Here is a 25,000-nt window from a genome sequence, read left to right on the forward strand (position 1 = left end):
TGGTTGGACTACATTTCGGAAGCCATAATTATGCCATCAAAGTGGGGGAAAGGCAACATAGAATGATGTCAAAATGCGGGACTGTCACAGCATGCACAAATCAGCCTTAAAACAGTGTTGTAACGCTAGCCTGCTAGCTTATAGCTTGTATGCTGATTTATGTAGCCCTTTCGCAAGATGATCTTGCACCAATAGACTCCCTAATGGACTGCATTGATCGTATTAGGCCTAATAGCTGGATGTGTCAAGACTTCTTACAACAAGACAAAACCCAGACTATTAGGCCTATCTTTGGAGCCAAGAAGAAGAGGCTAGTGTTCGGCTAGTGTTCGGTGCTCACCTAGAATTTATTTCCATACAATGTAAAGATCAGGTTAGAAATATCTGTGTCATTTAAGATTCAGACTTACGTTTTAACTCCCACATTAAGTCAACAACAAAAACAGAATATTATCATCTTAAAAACATAGCCTCGTGAGAATTAGGGGTTAGCTATATGTCCAAGCAGGATCTTGAAAACATCCACACTTTTAGCTACATCTAGCAGCAGGTTAGACTATAATACAACAGCCTTTTATCAGGACTCTCCAAACAGGCACAACTTATTCAAAATGCTGCTGCAAGAGTCCTGACTAAAACTAGGAGGTTTGATCACATTTCTCCCATTCTTAGATCGTTACACTGGCTCCCTGTAGGCTCTCTCACACAATAGGTTTTAAAATCATGCTCCTGGTCGACAAATCTCTGAATGATGAAGGGCCAAAATAGGCTCCATCTCAAACATTTTAGTGCCTTATGAACCTAGATCCCTCATCTGAGGCGGCCCTTTTAACTGTTTAGAGTTAGCAGCAAAAGTGGAGAGACAGCATTCGCTCACTATGCAGCAAAACACTGGAACAAGCTGTCACAAAATATTAGGTCAGCCCCATCTGTATGAATTTTTTTTAAAAGCTGTTTATGTTCTTTATGTTCGGCTTTTAATTGAGTGTATTTTAAAGAGTGAGGCTAGGTTTTAACTGATTTATTTGTTTTTATTTATTGATTTTAAACCTGAACATTTAAAATTGTTATTGTACCCTCACTTCTATTGTTTGGCTTTTCATTTATTGAATTTTATATGATGACAGATGTTTATTTGTACTTTTTGTGAAAAAAAACATTTAAGCACTGAGTTTACATTAATTAATGAATGTGTGCTCTATAACTAAATCTGCCTTGCCTTGCCTAGAGACATCAGCATACTAGCAAGTTTTTGTTATGCTTGTTATAATAGGCTATATTGAAACAACATTAAAATAAGATAATATATATATGAATATATATTTATTTTTTTAGAGAGAGAGGGGGGAATTCAAGCACTTTCAATGACCCATGTGTATTTTCAAAAACGTTTAAGTCTTTTTCTCAAATTCACAAACTTTCAAGGATTTCAAGGACCCGTGGGAACCCTGCTACTCCTACGTGTAAACGTGCAAAACGGAGGGGTAGGGCTAAAGTGTAGGGGCAAGGGGTGACATGGGATTGGGTTTACATGTCTCTTCCCTCTCGCCGGCACAATGAAGCAGACAGACACAAAGTAAACAAACAGACAGACAGACAGACACAACACACAAGCACGTACACGTCCTGTGTGAGTTGGTGGTGAAGGTGAGACAGAAGTGCGAGGAGGATAATGTCAGGAAGAGAGTAAGGGGCCTAAATAGTTGATGTTCGCTCTGCTGAACCCTCTATGACCCTCTTTTCCTCTCTATTTTTCTTCATGTCTTTCTCTCTTGTTCTCTCTCTCTGTGTTTAGCTTAGAGAAGTGATGACTCATGGAGAGAAGAGAGGGACATGAAGGGGAGAAGGGGGAGGGGGGAGGGACACAGACGATGGATGAACTAGGTCATTGGTCATTATGTCTTCAGTTGTGTTTCTAACCACAAAACTGTGATTTCATTTCCCAGAAGGCATACACGTGTACGCTAATTTACTATGGGCCATGGATTCAATGAGGATCTGATTCAAAGCTAGCCTATGGTATGAACTAGACTAGTAGCCGTCTGGCCGTCAGTCCAGTGCACCACAGACTGGACCACAGACCCTCTGTAACCAACCTCAGCAGGGACGGGACCACAGACCCATCCCTCTGTAACCAACCTCAGGAGGGACTGGACCACAGACCCTCCCCTCTGTAACCAACCTCAGCAGGGACGGGACCACAGACCTTTCCCTCTGTAACCAACCCCAGCATGGACTGGACCACAGACCCTCCCCTCTGTAACCAACCTCAGGAGGGACTGGACCACAGACCCTCTGTAACCAACCTCAGGAGGGACTGGACCACAGACCCTCCGCTTTGTAACCAACCTGAGGAGGGACGGGACCACAGACCCTTCCCTCTGTAACCAACCTCAGCAGGGACTGGACCACAGACCCTCCTCTCTGTAACCAACCTCAGGAGGGACGGGACCACAGACCTTTCTCTCTGACCACAGACCCTCCCCTCTGTAACCAACCTCAGCAGGGACTGGACCAGACCCTCCTCTCTGTAACCAACCTCAGGAGGGACGGGACCACAGACCTTTCTCTCTGACCACAGACCCTCCCCTCTGTAACCAACCTCAGGGGGGACTGGACCACAAACCTTTCCCTCTGACCACAGACCCTTCCCTCTGTAACCAACCTCAGCAGGGACGGGACCACAGACCTTCCCCTCTGTAACCAACCTCAGGAGGGACTGGACTATGACAGAGAAAACAGAATTCCTGGCAGTGTCTTGGCAGAAGGCGATAGCAGAGAGAGAGTGGGAGAAAGAGTGGGAGAAAGAGAGAGAGAAGTCAGACATTATGAGATACCTCCTTTAACCTTTAGCCCACATGTTGGATGAGCCTCATGTGTGTGTGTGTGTGTGTGTGTGTGTGTGTGTGTGTGTGTGTGTGTGTGTGTATGCGAGAGAAAGCGAAGTGGCTTAGCACTGAGTTCGTCACCTCCTGCCTACAGTCTGGTTTCAGTGTTGTTGTTGTTGTCATGGAATAAAATAAAATAAAAAAAAGGTTTCGTTCCTGCTACCCATTTCCCTTTTTTTTTTTTTTTTTTTTTACCGGCTGAATGTCTTTCCCCTCCAGACTCTCAGAGGTCTGGTGTGGTGTTTTAACAGAACAAATCAAGGGGGAGGACCCCATGACAGACTCTGTCTGCTGCCCTTGGCAGGGAGTTTCAGCAAGTGCAGAGAGCCTTCTGTGGTGGCTAGTTTGTGTTTGTGACGGTGCTTACATCAAGGCCCCGACCGAGGTGCCTCGTTAAATGCCAATGCGCATTTTCTATAGTTCAATGTCATGCTTTCGATAACCTTTCCAAGTCACTGACTGGTGGAGACTTTCCGAGAAATACATGCTACATGTGCATTATCTAGGCTACTCTTTCCCCCTCTCTGTCTCTCTCTCTCAACAGAAAGAAGCTACCCCTCTCCTCACTGTGTATACTAGGGGTTGTAACGGTACACGTATTCGAACCGAAAGTTTTCCGGTATGGGTCTTTCAGTTCGGTTCACGCGTGTATACCGAATGAATGCAGCGTTCTTTTACCCACTGCACTTTTTGCATGTTGAAATTATCTCAGCCAGTACGCATGTGCACACACGCCACAGTCGACCTAATTTAGCAGTCGTTATGGCTAACGCAGATAAACTACAGCTTGAAAATCCTCCAGCTTCCCTTAAATCTCCTGTTTGGGGAAAATACGGTCTTTCAGTTACCTACAATGACGATGGACAAAGACAGGTGCATCGGACCAAAGCTATATGCCGGCATTGTTCAACTATGATTGGGCATGCAGCTGGCTGTACGTCGAACATCACAGGTACAAGTGCAAACCCAGCTATGACATTTAAGCAGCCTCTCGCTAACAATTTAGCCACAACAAACATAGGTGTTTCCTTGGCAGAGGACCATTCTCCGTTGTCGAGAACACTGTTTATTTTTTTGCAGCTCATCCAAAACGCCGCTGCTAGGGTCCTAACAAAAACGTTCGAACACATCACACCAATCCTCTGATCCCTACACTGGCTACCAGTCTCTCAGTGAATAGAATTCAAAGTACTCCTAATTGCATACAAATCACAAAATGGTCTTGGACCAAAATACACACATTTACATTTTTGGCAGACGCCTTATTCCAAAGCGACTTACAATTGATACATTTGACTAAGCAAGTGAATCATCAATTCACCAGTCGTAGCAGGAAGAGTAATCTAGCTCAGACCAGGGGCCATTGGCAGTCGTCGTGATAGAAGAAGATCAGATCTCCTCCCACCCCATATTCCCGCAAGGCCCCTAAGGTCAGCTAAGACTAATCAACTAATCATTCCAAGAGTGAAAACAAAACATAGTGCAGCAGCTTTCAGTCACGCTGTCGCATGCTCCTGGAACAAACTCCCTGAATAAAACAAACAGGCCCAGCTGTAAAAAACACACACAAAAAACAGCTTACAAGGCTTACTATGCTCCTCTTGCTGTATTGTTTAATAATGTATGTGAAGCACTTTGAATTGCCCCTGTCGTATGAAATGGGCTACACAAATAAACTTGCCTTGCCTTTAAACACATGTTGAAAGTAATCGAGCCTTGTCACGTAGTTCCCTCTTGTCCGCATCAGCCAGCAAATCATACCAGCACTTTATAAATAAGCACTTAACTACAGTTGTCCACGACTTATCCAAGGCACCTGCTATCACTCTCAAGACCTATGGGTCGACATCTATCTATCTATCTATCTATCTATCTATCTATCTATCTGTTTCGTGAATTTTTATCCTGCTGTACCGAAAACCGAAACGTGACTTAAAAACTGCGGTAAGTCCCGAAATCTTTGTGTACCGTTACACCCCTAGTGTACGCGTGCACACACACACACACGCACACGCACACGCACACGCACACGCTCAAAGTCTCAGTGCTAAAGTGGATCGTCTGCGTGTGCCTAGCCCCTGGATGCCACTCTCCACTGAGCCGCAGGCTAAAATTAGCTTCAGGGCCACAGAGGAGAGTGACAGAGGAGGGTGAAAGGCTGGCTAGAGGACTGGAAAGGTTAACTAGCTAAGTGGTTGTGGTTCTCCTCAAAGCCATGGAGGTGTAGTAGGCCTACGCTTAGCTATGGAGCTAGAAGAAGAAGAAGAATTGTTTGTCACAAGTATAGCAACCAAAGCACCATCCCACAAGGTTAGTAAAATGATGCTACAGCTGGAAGGCCTACTATAGTAGGTTCCTACAGTCTCTGTGAGGTGGTTTTCCAATGGACGTATCGCTAAGCCACGGCCCCTTTGAAAACTCACACAAACAAACAACGCTTCAATGACAGTGACTGACTGACCGACCGTGACTGAATGACATTCAATGACTTACATTGGCAAATTTCGGATTTCTGATTTACCACAGCAAGTAATAGACAGCGCTTTAGAAGCTTTTCACCATCAGATATTGTCTGCCTGTAGTGACTTTTGCTGTGATAATGATTGGACAATTTATATTTTGGGGCGTGGCTTAGCGATAGGTCCATTCATTCCCACTCCTTGTTCCTCAAATGAGAAAGCGTGGCAGTTTGCTGACACACCAAGGGCTTAGTTGGTGGGTTTTTTCCCATGTGAACTGCATGGAGTCGACAGCCTTACAAAGGCTTCAGCCTTCAGGGTTAGGACGACGAGAGACCGCACTGACAAGTGAGCCAGACTTTTTGACAAACCAGACAGTTCAAACTGTCAATCGCAGACTACCAAACTCCATTAAAGTCCAGTTGAACACATTCAACATAAATTCAACCCCCGTTTTCACGAATCCAAAAAGCATCTGAAGGTTTCCTTTCTGAAGGAGGAGGCGAGTCTTTCCTGCTGGGTCTCCCGGTCGCTCCAGGAGCATATTCCTGTCTAATAAACCAGCCTTAGTTGGCAGAACTCATTCCACCCTAATAAAAGAATACTTGCCGTAAAAACAAATCTCCTATTCTCACTTCGAGCCCCATCCAGCCCCATCTCCCCAAAGGAACACACAACACAGTCAATAAATACCACTTCAAACTCACTCCAACATTGTTTTACGTGTCCGTTGCTGCTGTAAGTCATTGCAAAACATGGCATTGGGGGGGTGGGGGGGGGGGGGTGGAAAGGAGCTGAATGGGAGCAAACAAGAAACAGACAGGGGGGGATCACTTCATGTTTTCTGAATGAAACATCCTGAAATGTGAAGGGGAGGCGGAAAAATGCTGACGAGGTAGAAAACGACAGTTCCCTTGACGATGCTGTAATCGCTACCAACGGCAACAGAATGGGGGGCAGGGGTCACAGGAGAGGAAATTCTCTCGGAAGAGACAGTGGGGGGGGGGGGGGGGGGGGGGGGGGGGGGGGGGGGGGGGGGGGGGGGGGGGGGGGGGGGAGGAGGCACTGCAAAACACATTCATCAGCACAGTCCTCTCTCAGTACTCTCTCAGTACTCTCTCTCTCTCTCTCTCTCTCTCTCTCTCTCTCTCTCTCTCTCTGTCTTAGTAGAATAGATCAGCAATGTCAAGGCCAACAACAACACTTGGGACTTGGGCTTTCTTTCAACCAAGACGTTAGGGTGTTTTGTTTTCAAAACCACACCGGCTGGCTAGCCTCAGAATGTTCCGCCTCATCCTCCCGCAACAATAATAACAGTTTTTTGGAGCCCGGGAGATAACGTGAGAGAGATGGATTTTGATACATTCCGCCGCTCACACAAGCCAACAATGTGTAGCCTACTCACTTTGGGCGAGGGAGGAAGGGGGGTCGGGGGGGGGGGTCTCTCTCTCTAACATAAGGAAATAAAACCAAACCTTTTCTGGCGAAGGGGAATTAAAAACAGAATGCTCTAGGCCCCTAGGGCCATATGGGGATAAGGAAATACAAATTCCTTCCTAACCCCTGTCAAACTTCCACTCGAAAAGGTTAATCAAATACATGATCAATAAAGCGAGCCACTTGTCCTTTAAAACGAAAAAGAAAAAAAAAGAAAAAAAAGGTAAAAACTAACGTATGAGATATTCCAGGGTTTGGGCTTATAATGACACATCGACTGACACCCTATTTATCACACACACATACATACACACACTCAAATGTGGCGGAGGACCAACTATGAGGAGTGCCAAGCTAGAAGTAAGGCCTATGCCAAGCCCAAATTACAAAAAGAAAAAAAGAAAGTTGCCTTTAGTTTTTATCCATTGGGTTTGTCCTGTGGGCCGCTCCCTACCGGTGTAGATGGAGATGGAAAGGAGGAGGCAGCATGACGTCAGAACTCAATCAAACAAGTTGAGTCCAGCCCTGCAGAGAGGTACGCAGCAGAGACACCCTAAGCTGGAGAGAGAGAGCGTAGGCTGCAGAGAGGTACGCTGCAGACACCGTAGGCTGCAGAGAGAGCGTAAGCTGCAGAGAGAGAGCGTAGGCTGTAGAGAGTGTAGGCTGCAGAGAGAGACCGTAGGCTGCAGAGAGAGCGTAGACCGTAGAGAGAGAGAGTGTAGGCTGCAGAGAGAGAGCGTAGGCTGCAGAGAGAGAGCGTAGAGAGAGAGTGTAGGCTGCAGAGAGAGACCGTAGGCTGCAGAGAGAGAGTGTAGGCTGCAGAGAGAGAGTGTAGGCTGCAGAGAGAGAGTGTAGAGAGAGAGTGTAGGCTGTAGAGAGAGACCGTAGGCTGCAGAGAGAGAGTGTAGGCTGTAGAGAGAGTGTAGGCTGCAGAGAGAGACCCTAGGCTGCAGAGAGAGAGTGTAGGCTGTAGAGAGAGAGAGTGTGTAGGCTGTAGAGAGAGAGAATGTAGGCTGCAGAGAGAGAGCGTAGGCTGCAGAGAGAGAGTGTAGGCTGCAGAGAGAGAGAGTGTAGGCTGCAGAGAGAGAGTGTGTAGGCTGTAGAGAGAGAGAGTGTAGGCTGCAGAGAGAGAGTGTAGGCTGCAGAAAGAGAGAGTGTAGGCTGTAGAGAGAGAGTGTAGGCTGCAGAGAGAGACCCTAGGCTGCAGAGAGAGAGTGTAGGCTGCAGAGAGAGAGTGTAGGCTGCAGAGAGAGAGAGAAGGCTGCAGAGAGAGAGTGTAGGCTGTAGAGAGAGAGTGTAGGCTGCAGAGAGAGAGTGTAGGCTGTAGAGAGAGAGTGTAGGCTGCAGAGAGAGACCCTAGGCTGCAGAGAGAGAGTGTGTAGGCTGCAGAGAGAGAGTGTAGGCTGCAGAGAGAGAGTGTAGGCTGCAGAGAGAGAGTGTAGGCTGTAGAGAGAGAGAGTGTAGGTTGTAGAGAGAGAGCGTAGAGAGAGAGTGTAGGCTGCAGAGAGAGAGAGTGTAGGTTGTAGAGAGAGAGCGTAGAGAGAGAGTGTAGGCTGCAGAGAGAGAGAGCGTAGGCTGCAGAGAGAGAGCGTAGAGAGAGAGTGTAGGCTGCAGAGAGAGAGAGTGTAGGTTGTAGAGAGAGAGCGTGTAGGCTGTAGAGAGAGAGAGTGTAGGCTGCAGAGAGAGAGTGTAGGCTACAGAGAGAGACCGTAGGCTGCAGAGAGAGAGTGTAGGCTGTAGAGAGAGAGAGTGTAGGCTGTAGAGAGAGAGTGTAGGCTGCAGAGAGAGAGTGTAGGCTGTAGAGAGAGAGAGTGTAGGCTGCAGAGAGAGAGAGAGTGTAGGCTGTAGAGAGAGAGTGTAGGCTGTAGAGAGAGAGTGTAGGCTGTAGAGAGAGAGAGAGCGTAGGCTGTAGAGAGAGAGTGTAGGCTGTAGAGAGAGAGAGAGTGTAGGCTGTAGAGAGAGAGAGAGTGTAGGCTGTAGAGAGAGAGAGAGTGTAGGCTGTAGAGAGAGAGAGAGTGTAGGCTGTAGAGAGAGAGAGAGTGTAGGCTGTAGAGAGAGAGAGAGTGTAGGCTGTAGAGAGAGAGAGAGTGTAGGCTGTAGAGAGAGAGAGTGTAGGCTGCAGAGAGAGAGAGTGTAGGCTGTAGAGAGAGAGAGTGTAGGCTGTAGTGAGAGAGAGAGAGTGTAGGCTGTAGAGAGAGAGCGTAGGCTGCAGAGAGAGAGAGAGTGTAGGCTGTAGAGAGAGAGCGTAGGCTGCAGAGAGAGAGAGTGTAGGCTGCAGAGAGAGAGAGTGTAGGCTGTAGAGAGAGAGAGTGTAGGCTGTAGAGAGAGAGAGTGTAGGCTGTAGAGAGAGAGCGTAGGCTGCAGAGAGAGAGAGCGTAGGCTGCAGAGAGAGCGTAGGCTGCAGAGAGAGAGTGTAGGCTGTAGAGAGAGAGTGTAGGCTGCAGAGAGAGACCGTAGAGAGACCCTAGGCTGCAGAGAGAGACCGTAGGCTACAGACTAGAGAGAGACCGTAGGCTGCAGACACCGTAGGCTGCAGACACCCTGGGCTGCAGAGATATAGCACTTTTGAACAAACAGGGATACTTTTTTAATGAACTTCCAACAGGAAAGACGCGCACTGCAGGCTACCTCCTGTATGCCACGGAAAACATAAAAGTGAAGCCAACCGCTGCAGTGCTCGAACTATCTTCTATAACCCTCCCCACCCACCCCCCACTTTGAAGACCTTGACTGCTCCTGGACATAGAGCACATCTTTAACACCAAACACTCGGGTCCTGAGGTGATACACACAGATCAGGTTTTTACGAGCCTGTATCTCCTCCCCTCCTATCCATCAGTGCCCCAACTCAGGTAGAGGTGTGTGGCAGGATAGGTGTGTGGGTGTGTGTGTAGGTGTGTGTAGGGGTGTGTGTGTGTGTGTGTGTGTGTGTGTGTGTGTGTAGGTAGGTGTGTGTGTGTAGGTGTGTGTGTGTGTGCGTGCGGCTCCCCCTTTTAACTCAACCTGAGCCCCTGCCACTAAAAAGGTCACTGCCTCCACATCTGCTCCCTATCTCTCTCTCCCTCTCCCTCACTCTCTCTCTCTGTGTGAACCTCTCCTTTCATAATGGAGAACAGGGAAGAGGAGAGGACCCCTGGGAACACCTCCATGACACACACACACACACACACACACACACACCTCAACTCTTGTTTCCAGGGATCTCACACACACACACCCCTGTACACACACACACAGTGATTCACACACATGCTAAAACACACTCTCACTTAATACCCCCATCACCTCCTCCTCCTCCACATGTGCCCACGCAACAGTCACACACGCACACACAGACACACACACCCTCTGTCCCTCACAGGCAGGCTTAATAGTATCTTTGCACAGGCAAAGGGAACCGTGCCTTTGACTCGACTGGGGCCCTTCTGTATACTTTTGACAGGAGGGGAGAAAGTGAGAGGAAAGAAAGAAAGAAAGAAAAAAAAAATGAAAAAGCTGAAAAAAGGTCAATCAAATCCCATTCCCCCAGGCTAGGCAGAGGCAGCATTGTGTTGAAATAAGTGATTCATGCCTTTATCATCCCAGGTGATGCAGAGATTGTCTCTCCCCTTAACAGTAATGTTCTTTCGGCTCAGCCCCCGTCGTTGCTATCAAGGCAGTTTTTGAGGGCAAAAAAAGATTACGGCAACATGATTTATTTTGTTTTTCCAACATTCAGAGCTGTGTTCAAGAGATAGAGGCCTATGTCTTATCACTAAGACCCTGCTAACCATGGCTCTGAATAGCCTACAACTCCAGCTGGTAGATAGCTAGCTACACCACTGTCCTGTATAGCCCTAGCCTAATCAAAACGACTACTTTTCCTTCCTAATTTGTTTTAAATAACAATAACCCTCTAAGTTCAAACACACTGGTCCCCAGTGGCCTTTTCTACAGCTCCACCCCAGGCCAACCGACGGGCTCCCAGCACTGAGGAGGACCTGTCAGCCCTGACCCAGAGAGAGGGAGTGAGGGTGCAAGACTGTGGATAGGCCGGCTGGGCTCTCTCTCTCTCTCTCTCTCTCTCTCTCTCTCTCTCTGTCTCTCTCTCTCTCTCTCTCTCTCTCTCTCTCTCTCTCTCTCTCTCTCTCTGTCTGTGTGTCTGTGTGTCTGTGTCTCTCTCTCTGTCTCTCTTTCTCTCTCTGTCCGTCTCTCCCTCCCTCTCTCCCTCCCTCCCTCCGGGTAGCCTCTAGACGTTGACACAGCCATGCCCTGGCTGTCTCTCTCTCTCTTTCTCTTTCTCTCTCTGTCTGTCTGTCTCTCTCCCTCCCCCTCCCTCCCGCCCTCTCTCCCTCCCTCTAGCCGTTGACACAGCCATACCCTGGCCAGAGTCTGTCTGTCTGTCTGTCTGTCTCTCTCCCTCTGTCTCCCTCTCTCCCCCCCCTCCCTCCCTCCCAGTAGCCTCTAGCCGTTGACACAGCCATGCCCTGGCTGCCACATGTAAATAAAGACCCTTATGGCTCTCTAATGTTCTGTTAAATCGGTCCCTCTCTTCCACTGCCCCCCCCCCCCACTCCATCCCCCACAGAAAACACACACACAGCTCTGTGGATATCTTCTGGACAGGTGGCCGGCCAGCCACCCTGACCCCACCCGCCCTCTCTCTCTCCCCTGCTCTCTCTCTCTCTCTCTCCCCTCCTTCACTCCCCATTTTCTAAACTGAAATCAGCTCAGGTCGGCCAAAAGCCCAAATGAGTATGCCCTCCCCGTCCCCCCTCCACGCACGCGTACGTACACACACACACACACACACACACACAGTCACACACACACACACACACACACACACACACACACACACACACACAAAACCCCCAGCTAATGTCTGTCACCCACTGAGCTGTCTGTGGGGATTACTGACTACACAGAAAAAGCCTTGTGTTTGGGCTAATGTGCAGGCAGAATACTTTAAACTACAGACTCAGACTGTTTAAGGAAATTGGCAATACCCATAAAACATGAATTGCCATCGTTCATAGATACTATGATATGTTTATGCCCTTAAATCATGATAAAACAGTAACATTAACACCAATGTATTGAACGAGCATGAACATAGAAACATTAGGCTACACACTCCAGACCAAATCAGGCAGACAGACACTATATCGCAGTCAATTATAGTCTAGTGACAGACACACTTACATTTTCCTCCCCTTCAAAGAATTACCACATGGCTCTTATCTCCCCAATTGCACAATTAGCCATAATCAAAGAAATTGGGCTAAGCTCGTGGAAAGTCAGAGGAATATTTAGGAAGATAGTCTGTATAATACTAGCCTCTCCACTGAAACGACTCGAGTCTTATAAGCAGATAAGCTGGCTATACCTCTTCTGTCTCACTTGCGGGATCATCATCGTACATTTAACTAACTTGGCAAACTCGTTACAGTACAGTTAGATCACTGTCCCACATGTCAATGTCAAAAGACGATCAAGACAGTGGCGTGTTTGCACGGAGAGTACATCTCTCTCTGTCTCTCTCTCTCTCTCTCTCTCTCTCTCTCTCTCTCTCTCTCTCTCTCTCTCTCTCTCTCTCTCTCTCTCTCTCTGGTACACTGAATAACGCATGTGTCCATTGTGGCTGGGGGGTTACACTTGGAGAGATGGTGGGGGAATTGACAGGTGTAAAAAAAAAAGCAAAAAAAAAGCAATTGTATTGTTACTTCGTGAGCTTAGAATGATAAGGTTCTATCTCCGTTTAGGGCAGTTCAGAGATATTGAGCGTCAAAGTTCTTACATTCCATTATGTTTTGTGAGATGGAACCTTTGTATTTGATGAATTACTAACTAAAAAATGTCAACATTTTTAAAACAACACCACACAGGCGTTAATAAACACCTACTGGATCAGATTATTGACCAAAAACGGAGATAGAACCTTAGAATTCTAAGCTCACGAAATGTCCTTACTTGCACTCTGTATTAAAAAAAAAAAAAAAAGATTAATTTCTCTGCATCGCGCCAGGAGGAATAGAGAGAGAGGCGATGGGGCTTATTTTGTAAACACCACTTTTACTACTAATATATCCATCTCAAACATAACGCTTGAATCGCCAAACAATGTTTACTCACACCACCACGTCTGTAAGAGAGTGACGTTACTGTTATACAATACAATCAATGTATGGAAACATGTCTACTAACAATATACATTATTACACACAAAGCCAAACTAACAAAACAAATCTATCGACAGACCAGACGCCGAAAAAATGTCTAGTGACAAAGCCACAACGTGTTACAGACAGACAGAGCTGTGTTACTGTAGCTAATAAAATCTAAATGGTTATGAATGTAATATTTGGTTATGAAATTGTCTTTTAGGATTTCTAATATTGTGATTTAATGTGAAATATTCTTCTCAAGAGAGAGAAACCTCCTCCTTTTTCAAAGCCACAACGTGTTATGACAGAGAGAGCTGTATGACTGTAGCTCTGTTTCAATGGCTAATAAAAAGCTACAATGATTATGAATTTAATATTTGGGAAATTGTCTTTTAGGATTTCTAATATTGTGATTTAATGTGAAATATTCCTTCTCAAGAGAGAGAAACCTCCTCCTTTTCAAAGCCACAACGTGTTACAGACAGAGACAGAGCTGTATTACATTACTGTAGCTCTGTTTCAATAGCTAATAATGGTTATGAATGTAATATTTTGGGGAAATTGTCACGATTTCTATATTGTGATTTAATGTGAAATATTCTTCTCCCCCCCCTCCAACCCCTGAGCACTGATTGTACTCGTGTCGTTGCCTGGTGGTTGTCAGGCTAGCATGCTAGCATAGCAACAGCAACAGTCTGGCTGAACTAACACTGAACACAGACACAATTACATCTCCAACAAAGAGAAATACCCTTAACCAAGTAGCCCCCCAAAAACCAAACCCACCCCCACGTGTTCAGTTATCTCTGTGTGAACTACAAGCCACCAAGTTCCCTTCTAAAAGAACTTCACAATTCACTTTATAGTGAACAGTTAAACCCACCAACCCACCAACCAACCCAGCCAGCGAAGCGGCCGTGAGACTCACCCTGTCACAACAGGCGCCATCTTCCACAAACTCTCACCAAAACTCCAACACTCGCGATATTCCGATATTCTCTCTCTCCCCTCAACCCAGACAGACCCAACGTACCGCCGAGACACACTGAAGCAGACTGGAGATGGCAGGGGGGGGAACGAGGGAAGAGAGAGAGAGAGAGAGAGAGAGAGAGAGAGAGAGAGAGAGAGAGAGAGAGAGAGAGAGAAAAGGGGGAGGGTAAGAGAGAGGGAGTGAGAGAAAAAAAGAAAAAAAAAGGGGCAGACGCCACAACAACAGGCGTGGGAAACTTCGGGGCTCTCGCGAGACTATGAAAACTCTCACAATCAACGAGCATGGAGGGAGTCTCTTCCTATCGCGAGAGTTGAGAGTTGTTGCTTATTTTATGGTGCTGGATTCTGGAATAGTATTCCCATGTGTTTACCACGGGGGTAGTAAATCACAGCACCGATCGCCGATCGGAGGAACGTAGTTTGGCTAAGGATCGTTGCACCATGTTGCGAGGATGGTTTTGTTTCCCAGGCTCACACAACAATATGATCTCTGTTATTGTGTGTCTTTGTCTATTGGAACGTCTGACAATTTCCAATTCAACACAGCTGAAATATGTCTGTCAAAAAAAAAAAACTGGCTGTCTGTGTGAGGGCTATTTCTGTTTCTTGGTAAGGTTTTTATGGGCTTCTGAAACCAGAGTTTGATACGGTGATATAAATCACACATGCCACAGGCAGAATGTTGCGACCACAATCAATAGAGTATCTGTAAATATGAGGAGTGCTCCTACAACTGACTATATATTACAGAACAATGTCGACACACACATAGACAATGTACCCATGATAGAGACATAGACAATGTACCCATACAGACAATGTTGTACCCATACATACAGACAAGCTATAACAGTTGCAGTTGCAATTAGCATCCCCTGCAGTCCAGGTTCTATGACCGCCTCCTCAAATTACAGCCTCTGACCAAAGTAAAGTATGACAGGGTAAGATATCCCCCCCCCCCTCTCTCTCTCTCTCTTTCTCCCTCTCTCTCTCCTTCCTCTCTCCCAAAATAACATTCCTGCATTTCTGAGGAATGGACCAGCCATAAACCTTTATGTGGGACTAGATCAGTTGCTGTGTTTTCTCTTTTACCGCAGCAGAGATCTTTTGAATGAGTCTTTGAGTGTGTTTGTCCTCAGTCCCCCCACCCAGTTAGACCTATTTGTACCAAACTTCAAAAGGCTAGGATTCTTAGGCAGGGCTGACAAGCCTGTCTCCACCTCCTACTGTATGCTGATGTTATTGAAGTCTTGGAGGTGTGTGTGTGTGTGTGTGTGTGTGTGTGTGTGTGTGTGTGTGTGTGTGTGTGTGTGTGCATGTGCGTGTGCGTGTGCGTGTGCGTGTGTGCCCATGTGTGTATGAGAAAGAGAGAGTATTTCAGTTTATGCGTTATTAAAGTGGGTGAGAGAGTCACTGCAAGTGTGTGTGTGTGTGTGTGTGTGTGTGTGTGTGTGTGTGTGTGTGAGAGAGTGTAGGCTATTTATGTCTCTGTGTGCGTGTGCGTGTGTTTTATAGCGGTGGTTTAGAAGCAATAACATATTTGTACATTCATTTCAATAGTGTAATGGAATTATTCATGATTGCGATTCAGATTAAATGTTTTGTTGAGATATGATACTTCTCCATATAGTGTAGCAGATGCTATCTATCCCAGTGCATACCATATAAATCCACACATTTCATATCCTTCAGCAGCATAGATCACTTTTATTGGCCCTTCGCAGGTCAGACAGAGAGAGAGGGGGGGGGAGAGAAGGAGAGAGAGAGAGAGAATAAGAGAGAAAGTGAAAGAGAGAGAATGAGAGAGAGAGAATAAGAGAGAAAGTGAAAGAGAGAATGAGAGAGAGAGAGAGAAGGAAAGAGAGAGGGAATGAGAGAGAGAGAGAGAGAGAAGAGAGAGAGAGAGAGAGAGAGAGAGAGAGAGAGAGAGAGAGAGAGAGAGAGAGAGAGAGGGAATGAAGGCAAGGACAGAGTTTGCATGAGAGTGTGTCTGGCTCAGAGCCCACATTATGAAGACACAGAGACGAGGACCTCATCCCCCCAAACCGTTTTTCCGTTCTTTCTTTTTTTATGGTCAGCTGAGGACCTCCAGTTACTCTCAGCATTGAATAGGAAGCGTAAAGTTTCCCAAATGTTTTACAGCTGAACACAGTAAAGAGGACTTCACAAGTGCAAGGACTTTTTCTGAGGAAAAATAAAATGGAGCTATTGCTATGAAAGCCCACAGATATGTTCGCTTTTGAAAACTGGGGGTATTAGAAGTTTAACGACTGGATTTGAACTTTGACCTGTAAGTGTTGTAAAACTCCTAACATATTTTTTTATGGTTACTCACACAGACGTGATTTAATATTTCCTTCAGGACTCACTTGGGATGTCTCACGTCTCCATCTTTTGCATTTTTCGAATCTACATCCTGATTCCAAACGAATTGTAAAAACTCATCTGTGAGCACTACCGAAAACAGCACGTATATATCCCAATAAAAACGTAATAAAGCACCACGTTTAATTCTAATCAGTGAACTATCCATCATTCAGCAGGTTTTCAGTTGACTCTACCTTTCTCTGTCCGTCCTTGCCCCCTTTCTCTCTCAAGGTATCAAACGACTATCTTTAATGGAGAAAGACCCTCTCTAGAGCACAATAAAGAGAACTTAAGCCGCCAATTCAAGCAATCACGACTCCCGAGCCCCCCATCTATAAATCTGCTCACTTGGCTGCCTGCGCGTACTGCCAAGAGAAAGACCCCTTGGTCTCCTTTCACCAACCCCAGTCCTGTTCCTCCACCAGATCTGACTTTGTCACTTTGCGATTACCAAGTGGGGATTATTATGATTATGGACTACAGTTACAGTAGGGTGGTTTAGCAGCTTGTCATCTACATTTGATATGTGTATCATCATATCTACAGTATAATGTAGCAAAAAAGAAAGGCTGTTTAATAGGATTTGTTGAAGTAAGTAAGTACTGGGGAAAGGTAGGAGACTGAGCACAGGAAGTTTATAACCGAGCTATTCTTTGGAGAGCCCAGACGAAATAGTCAAATTAATGAGGAGGGGAAATGGGATGTTGGTCTTTAATCCACCTCCTCTAACTTTCACAGTTATGGGTCTAGAGTTGTAATTAATCATTATTATTATTATGTGCGTTTTATCTGTGGTTTGAGCTTTCGGGATGTAATGAGAGAAAGTAATACAATAAAATAAGTAGTGTTGTTGGGGTCATTTATTTAGCACTTCTTTGGAGTTGGAGTGCAACTGAAGTTGACACCTCAGGGCCGAGTATGGAATCTGTTGTTTTGAAACTTTCTGGAATGAGGCAGATAACAAGGGAAGGGAGATAAACTTACAGACAGCAGAGACAGACTTGTGTGTCATATGCCAGACAAACAAACAGACTGACAGACAGACAGACAAAGTAAGTGGAAGTACACACACACACAGGGAAAACCATATCTGGCCCGCTATAACTTTGCATGTGCTTTTCATCACAATGATGATGGGGGGGGGGGGGGGGGGGGGGTGCGGGTGCAGGGGCGGGGGGCTCTCTCCGAATCAGATAGTATCATATTCTCAGTGTAAATCCAAGCCCAAGCACATCACAAGACACACATTTAGTCACACATTTAAGCATGGCCCAGTGTGATTGGGAGTTCAGGGAGGAGGGAAGGGCGGCGGCCCCCGGGCCTGTCTGTCTGTCTGTCCGCCCCGGGGAAGCCCAGGGGTGCACAAGGGCAGACAAGTTTGACTAATGGACGGGACGTGTGGACCACGGAGACATGCTCGTCTTCAAGAAGGCCCCAACGGCCCCCTTTCACCCTCCGCTCAAAACCTCCTCTGTCACATGACTGCCTGGATATGTGGCAGTCCCACCATGCAGAACCAGAGCAGAGAACAGGACTTTCTGTTCTGTCAGAAAGAACGAACAGACAGACAGACGTGACAACTTTGTTCATCGTGTTGATGAGGGAATTACAGTATGTGCCTGTTATGATGAAAGACAATTTTGTGCTCGTTTTTTTCGAAAGAAAAGTGAAATGTATCATCGGCGGAATGGTGGGATTGACATTTTCCCTCCCTACATCTTCTTTAGGGTTCATATTAAGTTCACACTGTCAATCATGACGTGATGACACAGTGTCTGAATGTAAGTGATTTGAAGTGATTTGTCTAGTCAGTGTAAAGACTGAAACAGGAATTACCTATGTTATAGAAACTATGATGTGACTTTATTGCCTTCATGAGAGAAGTTATTGCCCATTATGTCACGACACAACTTGATAAGGAATTGAGCTATAATAGAGCTATGATGAAGTAGAATTTTTAAAAAAAACATTTCAGATAATCCCTCACAAAGTGTGTTTTATGAGCATTGCGACACTCAAACGTATTGTAAGTACCATGACAAAATAACCGGGCCCATAAATCTATGAATATGATTCTTATCAGCATCAGAAATGATCATGACAGAATTAAAGAAATATTCAGAAAATGTTTTTCTCTTTTGCCAAAGCCTAGCTGTCAAACCTGCAGCCAATCATCCGTTAGGGGTTGTGGGACGCAGATTGTATTCTCATTTTCATAAGAGAGAAACAGTTTAATAAAAAATATATGAGTGTGGTCTGGACTAGCTGGCTCTGTGTCTTGAGTGTCTTTCAGAGTTCAGCCCTCGCCTTGGGCTTGTTTCTCTGACAAAAATATCATCACGAGTTCTAAAAAAATACGTATCAGAATCAGAATCAGAATCGCTTTTAATAAAGCGACATCTTACAGTACAGGTACACAAGAGTAACATTCTTTGGCTTTGGTTCCTCAACATTGACATTGCAGCATTCAGATACAAAAAAACACAATAATAATAATAAGTAACGTAAGTAAGTCAAAAAGTAACCCTACATTGATGAAGTAATAACGTGATTTTACAGTGGCTTCAATCGTGCAAAGATGCTGTGCAGAGTACGATGATATGAAATGCAATATAATACAATACAGTACGGTAGTAAGTTAGTCCAATGGTATACAAGTAATCCAGTAGTGTGCAGTAGTTATTATACTGTAATATGTTCATTTGTATAGTGTGCGTGGGGTTGGTTAGGGGGTGGCTGTCTTTTGTATTCTTCCAGTGGATTTCCCCAATAGCCTGATTGCTTGGGGGAAATAGCTGTTTGTCATCCTCTGGGTTTTAGCCCCGAGGCTTCGGTACCATTTCGCTGACGGCAGTAGTTTGAGCAGTTTCTAAATGGGGTGGCTGGGGTATAATGTTGTATGTATGTGATAAATGTATAATGCATAATCATGTAGAATGATTACATTATGAAAACAAGCGATCAGAATGTGCATTATCCTTCCAAATAACTGGCAGGTGTGAGTCTGAGTGAGAGGTATTAGCACTATGCTCCTTTATTACTTGAGCGTTCTGTGAAGGAACTGGGACCGGTACATTCCATTATCTCTAGATACATGAGAGGTTTCACTTCCTGTAAGGTGGTTATATAACATTGTCATACTACACCAATAAACTGATGATGACTGAGTTGAAAAAGGATGCCGGATCTCCCAAGAAAAAAGCTTGAAATTGCCTAGCAAAATAAGGATGAGTAAACAGTTCTGCTTCTCAATACAAAACCAGCCATTCACCAGTAAAGCGATTGTGCCTTTGGCATTGGTCGCATTCTGTTATTTTCATTTGTATATTTTATATTTATTTAGTAACATCCTGTTCATTTACATCAGGGACAAAATGGAGCTTTCCCTTGCAGAGAACAATTGATACTGTAAACTTGAGGACCTTTTGCAGAAAACAGAGACAGCAGTTGGCATCTAAACATTTAGAATAAGATCATAAGGCCTACTCGTAACAACATCTCCTACTCAACAACATGACACATATTTATTCAACACCTTATGAGTCCATCTGTGCAGCCATTCAGAACAGGACAGTCTCTCCCCCAGATCAATTTTCAATTTCAATTTCAGTTTATTTAAGAAGGGACAATGCATATCAATTGACCACAAGTGTAAATACACCAGATTTATCCAGGAGGCTAATTTTCATCTGTGATCTCTGGCCAAGATGTTAAAAAAGGCATCCTAAAATGACACAAGATAAAATAAACAATAAAACAGTATCGTACAGACCATATGAAAGTAAAAAAATACACAGTTAAATTATCCATTATTCAAACCTCCCACTGACCAGCTTCTTTCTGCCACAACTGCCTCGAGCACCTCAATTCAAAGACTGCTCAAAGATAAAGGCAGATGAAAAAAAAGGTATAAGTCCTAACGCCGACATCTCTCTCTCTCTCTCTCTCTCTCTCTCTCTCTCTCTCTCTCTCTCTCCCTCTCTCTGCTCAAAGATAAATGCAGATGAAAAAAAAGTTATATGTTTGCCATTTTCCATAACTTGTTGTTCAATGTATTCAGGGAATATTGTTATGCACACTGTGGATGCGGTGAAGCGTTCTGTGAAGCCTTCTTAGATGTTTGTCTCGCTTACTGAAGTTGTCCCAAAGCTAATAATATCAGAGTATAGTATAACTATGGTCCGATGACAATCACCCACACAAAAAGGAGGCCCCTTGTTCATTTGGAACAGGCAGCGATGTGCATGCCTGGGTGATGGTGACTCAGAAGAGATGTGATCAGGCAGTTTTTGGTACAGCTCCCGTGTTAAATGGACTTCTGTTGTAAGTGACATTCATGTTCTGTGCTTCAGGCGCAGCGGACTCAGTTGTTCTTGTACATTGTGTAAGGGTAAATCTTCACAAGCTCTTTTGACCTCTCAGAATCCTATTACCCAAACCATGATTTATTGGAGACATTCGCGTTCACAGGCAGCTCTCTTTTTCAAACCTCAACACAAATTATTTTGTTTGTTGTCAGGATGTGGTGGAAATATCATCTCCCGAATCTCACGATGCAGTGTTGCGGTTCCACAAGGCCCACGTCCAATGTTTTGGGAGGTTTCATTTGAGCGAAGGCCTCGTACCGGATTCCAGCAAAAAAATCTAAACCAGAAGAAAAGAACAACGAAGAAAAAAGGCCAAAAATGTCATAACAACGAACATTTCCAACATAAGTAAATCTCTGCACTTTGTGAATATTCTCGTGGGATATCTATATCCAGTAAACTAAACTCCAAACTTGTTTGGTTTGGATTATTGCCCTTATCCTACAATAAACTAACGAGACAAAGTTGGTTCAGTCACTTAGCTTAAGCCCCGAAAGCTCAATGCACACAAAAGTAGCTGAATGTGACAGGAACAAAGTGGAAGACGGCCTACACGTTGATTGAACTGAACACAGTTCTGTTAAGAATTATCATCAAAAAGGAACAGTTTTGTTTTTTATTTCATTTTAAAAACCGATTCACCGGGCGGCCACAGACTTCCAATGCACCCCTGGATACAGTTGACACTTTGAACTTCATAGGACCTTGTAAAAAGATAAAGAGAAAATTGTCACAATGCCATTGGCCGTATCCTGCAAGTTCATCCTGTCTAAAATCTCGGAGACACAACCCATCTCTCTCTCATGCAGAAACTGATGTATTGTGTATTTACATGACACATATTTTTCTTCGGTTGCTCATGCTATTGTTTTGGAGAGGCTGTACTGTTTAGATAGACAGCTTTACTTGTTAACTGCAGCATTTCTGGGGGGTGGAGGGGAAGAAGCTACAGCCAAGTGAATTAGTCAAACCCTGACCTCTGAGTCCTAACGCCGACATCTCTCTCTCTCTCTCTCTCTGTGTGTCTCTCTCTCTCGCTCTCTCTGTGTGTCTCTCTCTCTCGCTCTGTGTGTGTTCTGTCTACTAACGCCGACAGAAAGGCTGGACTGAGGGACACGGATACCATTCAACTCGTTTTTCTTATTCTTTATGAAAATTGAATAGATTGTAAAACCTGCGAATGCAGACAACAAAAACATACATGAATACACAGCTCTGACACATTCAAAGACTAAAACAAAGCATATAAATGTTACACAAAGCACGCATCAAACACTAACCGTGGCATCCCTCGAGTCCTGGCATCACACAATGAACCCCTACGCACGGTCTCCCACTATTTAAGCACCTAATCACAGCCCCCAATATCCCTACGCATAACGGATCTATATAATCAAACAATTCCCACGCAGTTATGAGGCATAACTCAAAATAATGTTACTAATATCTAATAATCAATAATTAATAATAACTAAGAATTATTCAAATACCATTTAAAATAACATTTCACATTTGTCCCATTTTATAGGCTAAAATATGTACACTGAAACACCCCATCCTAACTGGACAGTACACCTCCCACCTAGCCGATCTAGCTACTAGTCTAGGGAGGCTACCAATGTCCCTTGTTCCTCAATGGGGAGGAGAACAACCATCCTCCTGACATCCCGGTGGAGGACGACCCCGGGCAGCTTGCCAGAGCCTTTCTTTTCTCTTTTTCGGTCCTCACGTTAGCTTGGGCCCTGGTGAGCGCTCCTGAGAAGGCCTTCCGTTTGAGCTTGTTCACACTTTCTCGAGCATCAGCTGCCACTTCTGCCGCTGATTTCACGGGCCACTCCTCAAAAGGCTTCTCCAGGAATCCAGGTCCATTCTGCCACAGAGAATTTTCGCTCAGTTCTTCAGGAACTGCTCCTCTTGTGATGATGTCGGCCACATTGCACTCACCGGGGATCCACGACCACTCGGTTGGAGACCCTGTCTTCCCAGGGTCCCACGTTTCCTTGGCTGAGTTCCCGCCTCCTGCCTCTTGGAAGGCTCTTCTTACAAGGATGTTTCCTTTTTGTTTGGCCGGGGACACCAGGCCAATTGGATTGTATAGGCCAGCCACTTGGCTCAGCAGCTCTCTCCTTGACAAGCCGTTGGGTGTACTCTCCCGGACTTCTTCTACCTTGAGGTTGAGGCCTGTCCTCATCTTTCCTTTTCTCTTGGAGAAGTATACTGATGTCATCACGTAGAGCTGGTCGGAATCCACGAGATACCCAATGCCAAGGGCCTTATTATCCTCGTCTTTCAGCTGATTCGGTAGCATCAGGGTTTTGGATGTCGCTCCAGGCCTCTCCCCTCCACAGGTTCTGGCGCCGTCCTTTCTCCTCCCACCTTGGCCAGACCGGACCCACGGCTTTAAAAAGAATCCTCCAGCGCTCAAGATCTCCTCCACTCCACTCGTGATGGTGTCGAGCATCTTCAGATCATCATGGGAAGTCAAGATGTCGTCGACGTAGCTGTCTTTCTCCAAGACACGATGCTCTTCCTCCCTTTCAATGAACTGAGGTAGCCCTGCTGTCTCCCTCATTGCCAGTTGAGCAATGCAACCAGCAGGACGGTCTCCAATGTTCACCCTCGTGATGGCGTACTCCCCGATGTCCTCTTCAGGATCGTCTTCCAACACTTCTTTGTTGGTTGCCATTGAGCTCTGGACTCTGGAGTTGCTTTCCTGCCTCAGTCCACTCTCCCTGGTCTCTTCGCAGCACCCGATACACTTGACGATTTCCTCATACTTGGCCGCTGCTGTTCTCATTGATCGGGCGAAGTGTGTCTTGGACTCGTAGGTCACCGTCTCCACATCTTCAAACAGATTGGGATGCGTCCCACTCACAATCTTTCCAAGTGGGCCTTCCCACAGGACCAGGTCTCCTACTACCTTCACGGGACAGGGAACCAGCCGCCCCTCTCTTTGGCTGATGAGGAGCTCAATACTCCTTGGCCGGACCAACTCCTGGGTCTTGACCTCGGGGAAGAACCTTTTCAGTTGCTGTGGCTCGATGGCATGGTGCACCTTGGCTATTTCATCTAAGCCGTAGCAGACCAACTGGTGGGCTCTTTCACCTTCCGGGGTCCTGAACCTCACCTTCAGGAGGTACCTTCTGGTGTTGGCTGTCACAGTCATCCCTCCGACGCCCTGCACCACTAGCGTGATTTTCTCGCTCTTCAGGCCAAGCCTACTTGCAGCCGCGTGGGTAATGTAATTTGTATCTGATGCTAGGTCTATCAGAGCACCAATTTGTTGCCCGTCGTTAGCAGTGACCTCCAGGAGCATCATTATTACCGGACACTCCTTTATTCCATTTTCTTCCAGGAGCTTCCCGGCTTTCGCTTTAGTGCAGCTCGTAACTGCTGTCTTATTTGTGAAGGCTTTCCTGACTTTTTGCGCAATCTCTGGAGCGAGTTGGGACAAGACCTCTTCCTGTTCAACGGTTAACCTCCTTGCACGTTCAACGCCGCTACTTGGAGTTTCTCTCTTTTCCCCACCATCCCTCTTACTGTCTCTACTGGGGCAGAGAAGGTAATGGTGGTCTGACGACTCTCCTTCTTTGCAGCCTCTCTTGGTGCAGAGGAATTTAAGGTTACACTCTCCGTCAGCGCCATGTGATGAAAGGCACAGCCGGCAGGCTCTAGACTTCTTCACCGCGGCCTTTCTTGCTGCCAAGTCGAGGCCTCTGAACTTCTTACAGGTGAACAGCCTACTTCTGTGTTTATCTTCGCACAGAACACAATTGTCATCAGCGCTGCCTCTCTCAGTGGCTCTAGTGAAAGCAAACTTCTTCCCAGTATTCTTCTCTGGGATCTCCGTGATCTCCATCTGCTCCAACTGTTCGAGGATGCTTTCCTGCTTTTGTAGGAAGTCCAGGAAGGTGTCAAAGTATCTCTCCGGCTGGAAACCATTTCGGGGGTCTATTTTGAAAGTAAGCCACTCCTTTTTCAAAGTGAGTGGCAGTTTGTTCTCAATGGCTCCAGTCACCAGAGGGTTTTTGATGGCTACTTCATTGTCAAGATCTTTAAGGTCTGCTAGAGCTTTCTCTGTGATTCGGATCAGATCAATCACCTTCCTGAATTGGTGCTCTTTGACTGGAGAAATCTTCTGCAGCTCTGCTACGATCAGGTTGGTGATTGCATTCTTGTTTCCGAAACGACTCTCTAGCACCCTGAAGACATCTTCGGCAGTATTGTGGCTCGCGAGCCTGAGATCCTTCACTATTGTCTCTTCTATACTTTCCAGAAGTTGAAACTTCTTAACTTCCGGAGATCCGGAGGGATCGCCTTGTTCCTGTAGGATTTCCCAATCCTTC

General features: G+C 45.7%; 1 protein-coding gene across 1 annotated transcript in view; it reads right to left on the reverse strand.

Moving 5' to 3' along the window:
• rbpjb (recombination signal binding protein for immunoglobulin kappa J region b) overlaps positions 1 to 13,878 on the reverse strand; it is a gene marked incomplete at both ends in the record, with an annotated part of 44,968 nt that extends 31,090 nt beyond the window's left edge. Inside the window, one exon of the mRNA XM_080543821.1 lies at positions 13,859 to 13,878. Coding sequence (XP_080399947.1) covers positions 13,859 to 13,878 — 20 coding nt within the window. The remainder of the gene's footprint in view (positions 1 to 13,858) is intronic.
• Positions 13,879 to 25,000: the final 11,122 nt, after the last annotated feature.

The sequence above is a fragment of the Nansenia antarctica genome, assembly GCF_963989245.1.
Source record: "Nansenia antarctica genome assembly, chromosome: 13".
NCBI classification, from domain to species: Eukaryota; Metazoa; Chordata; class Actinopteri; order Argentiniformes; family Microstomatidae; genus Nansenia; species Nansenia antarctica.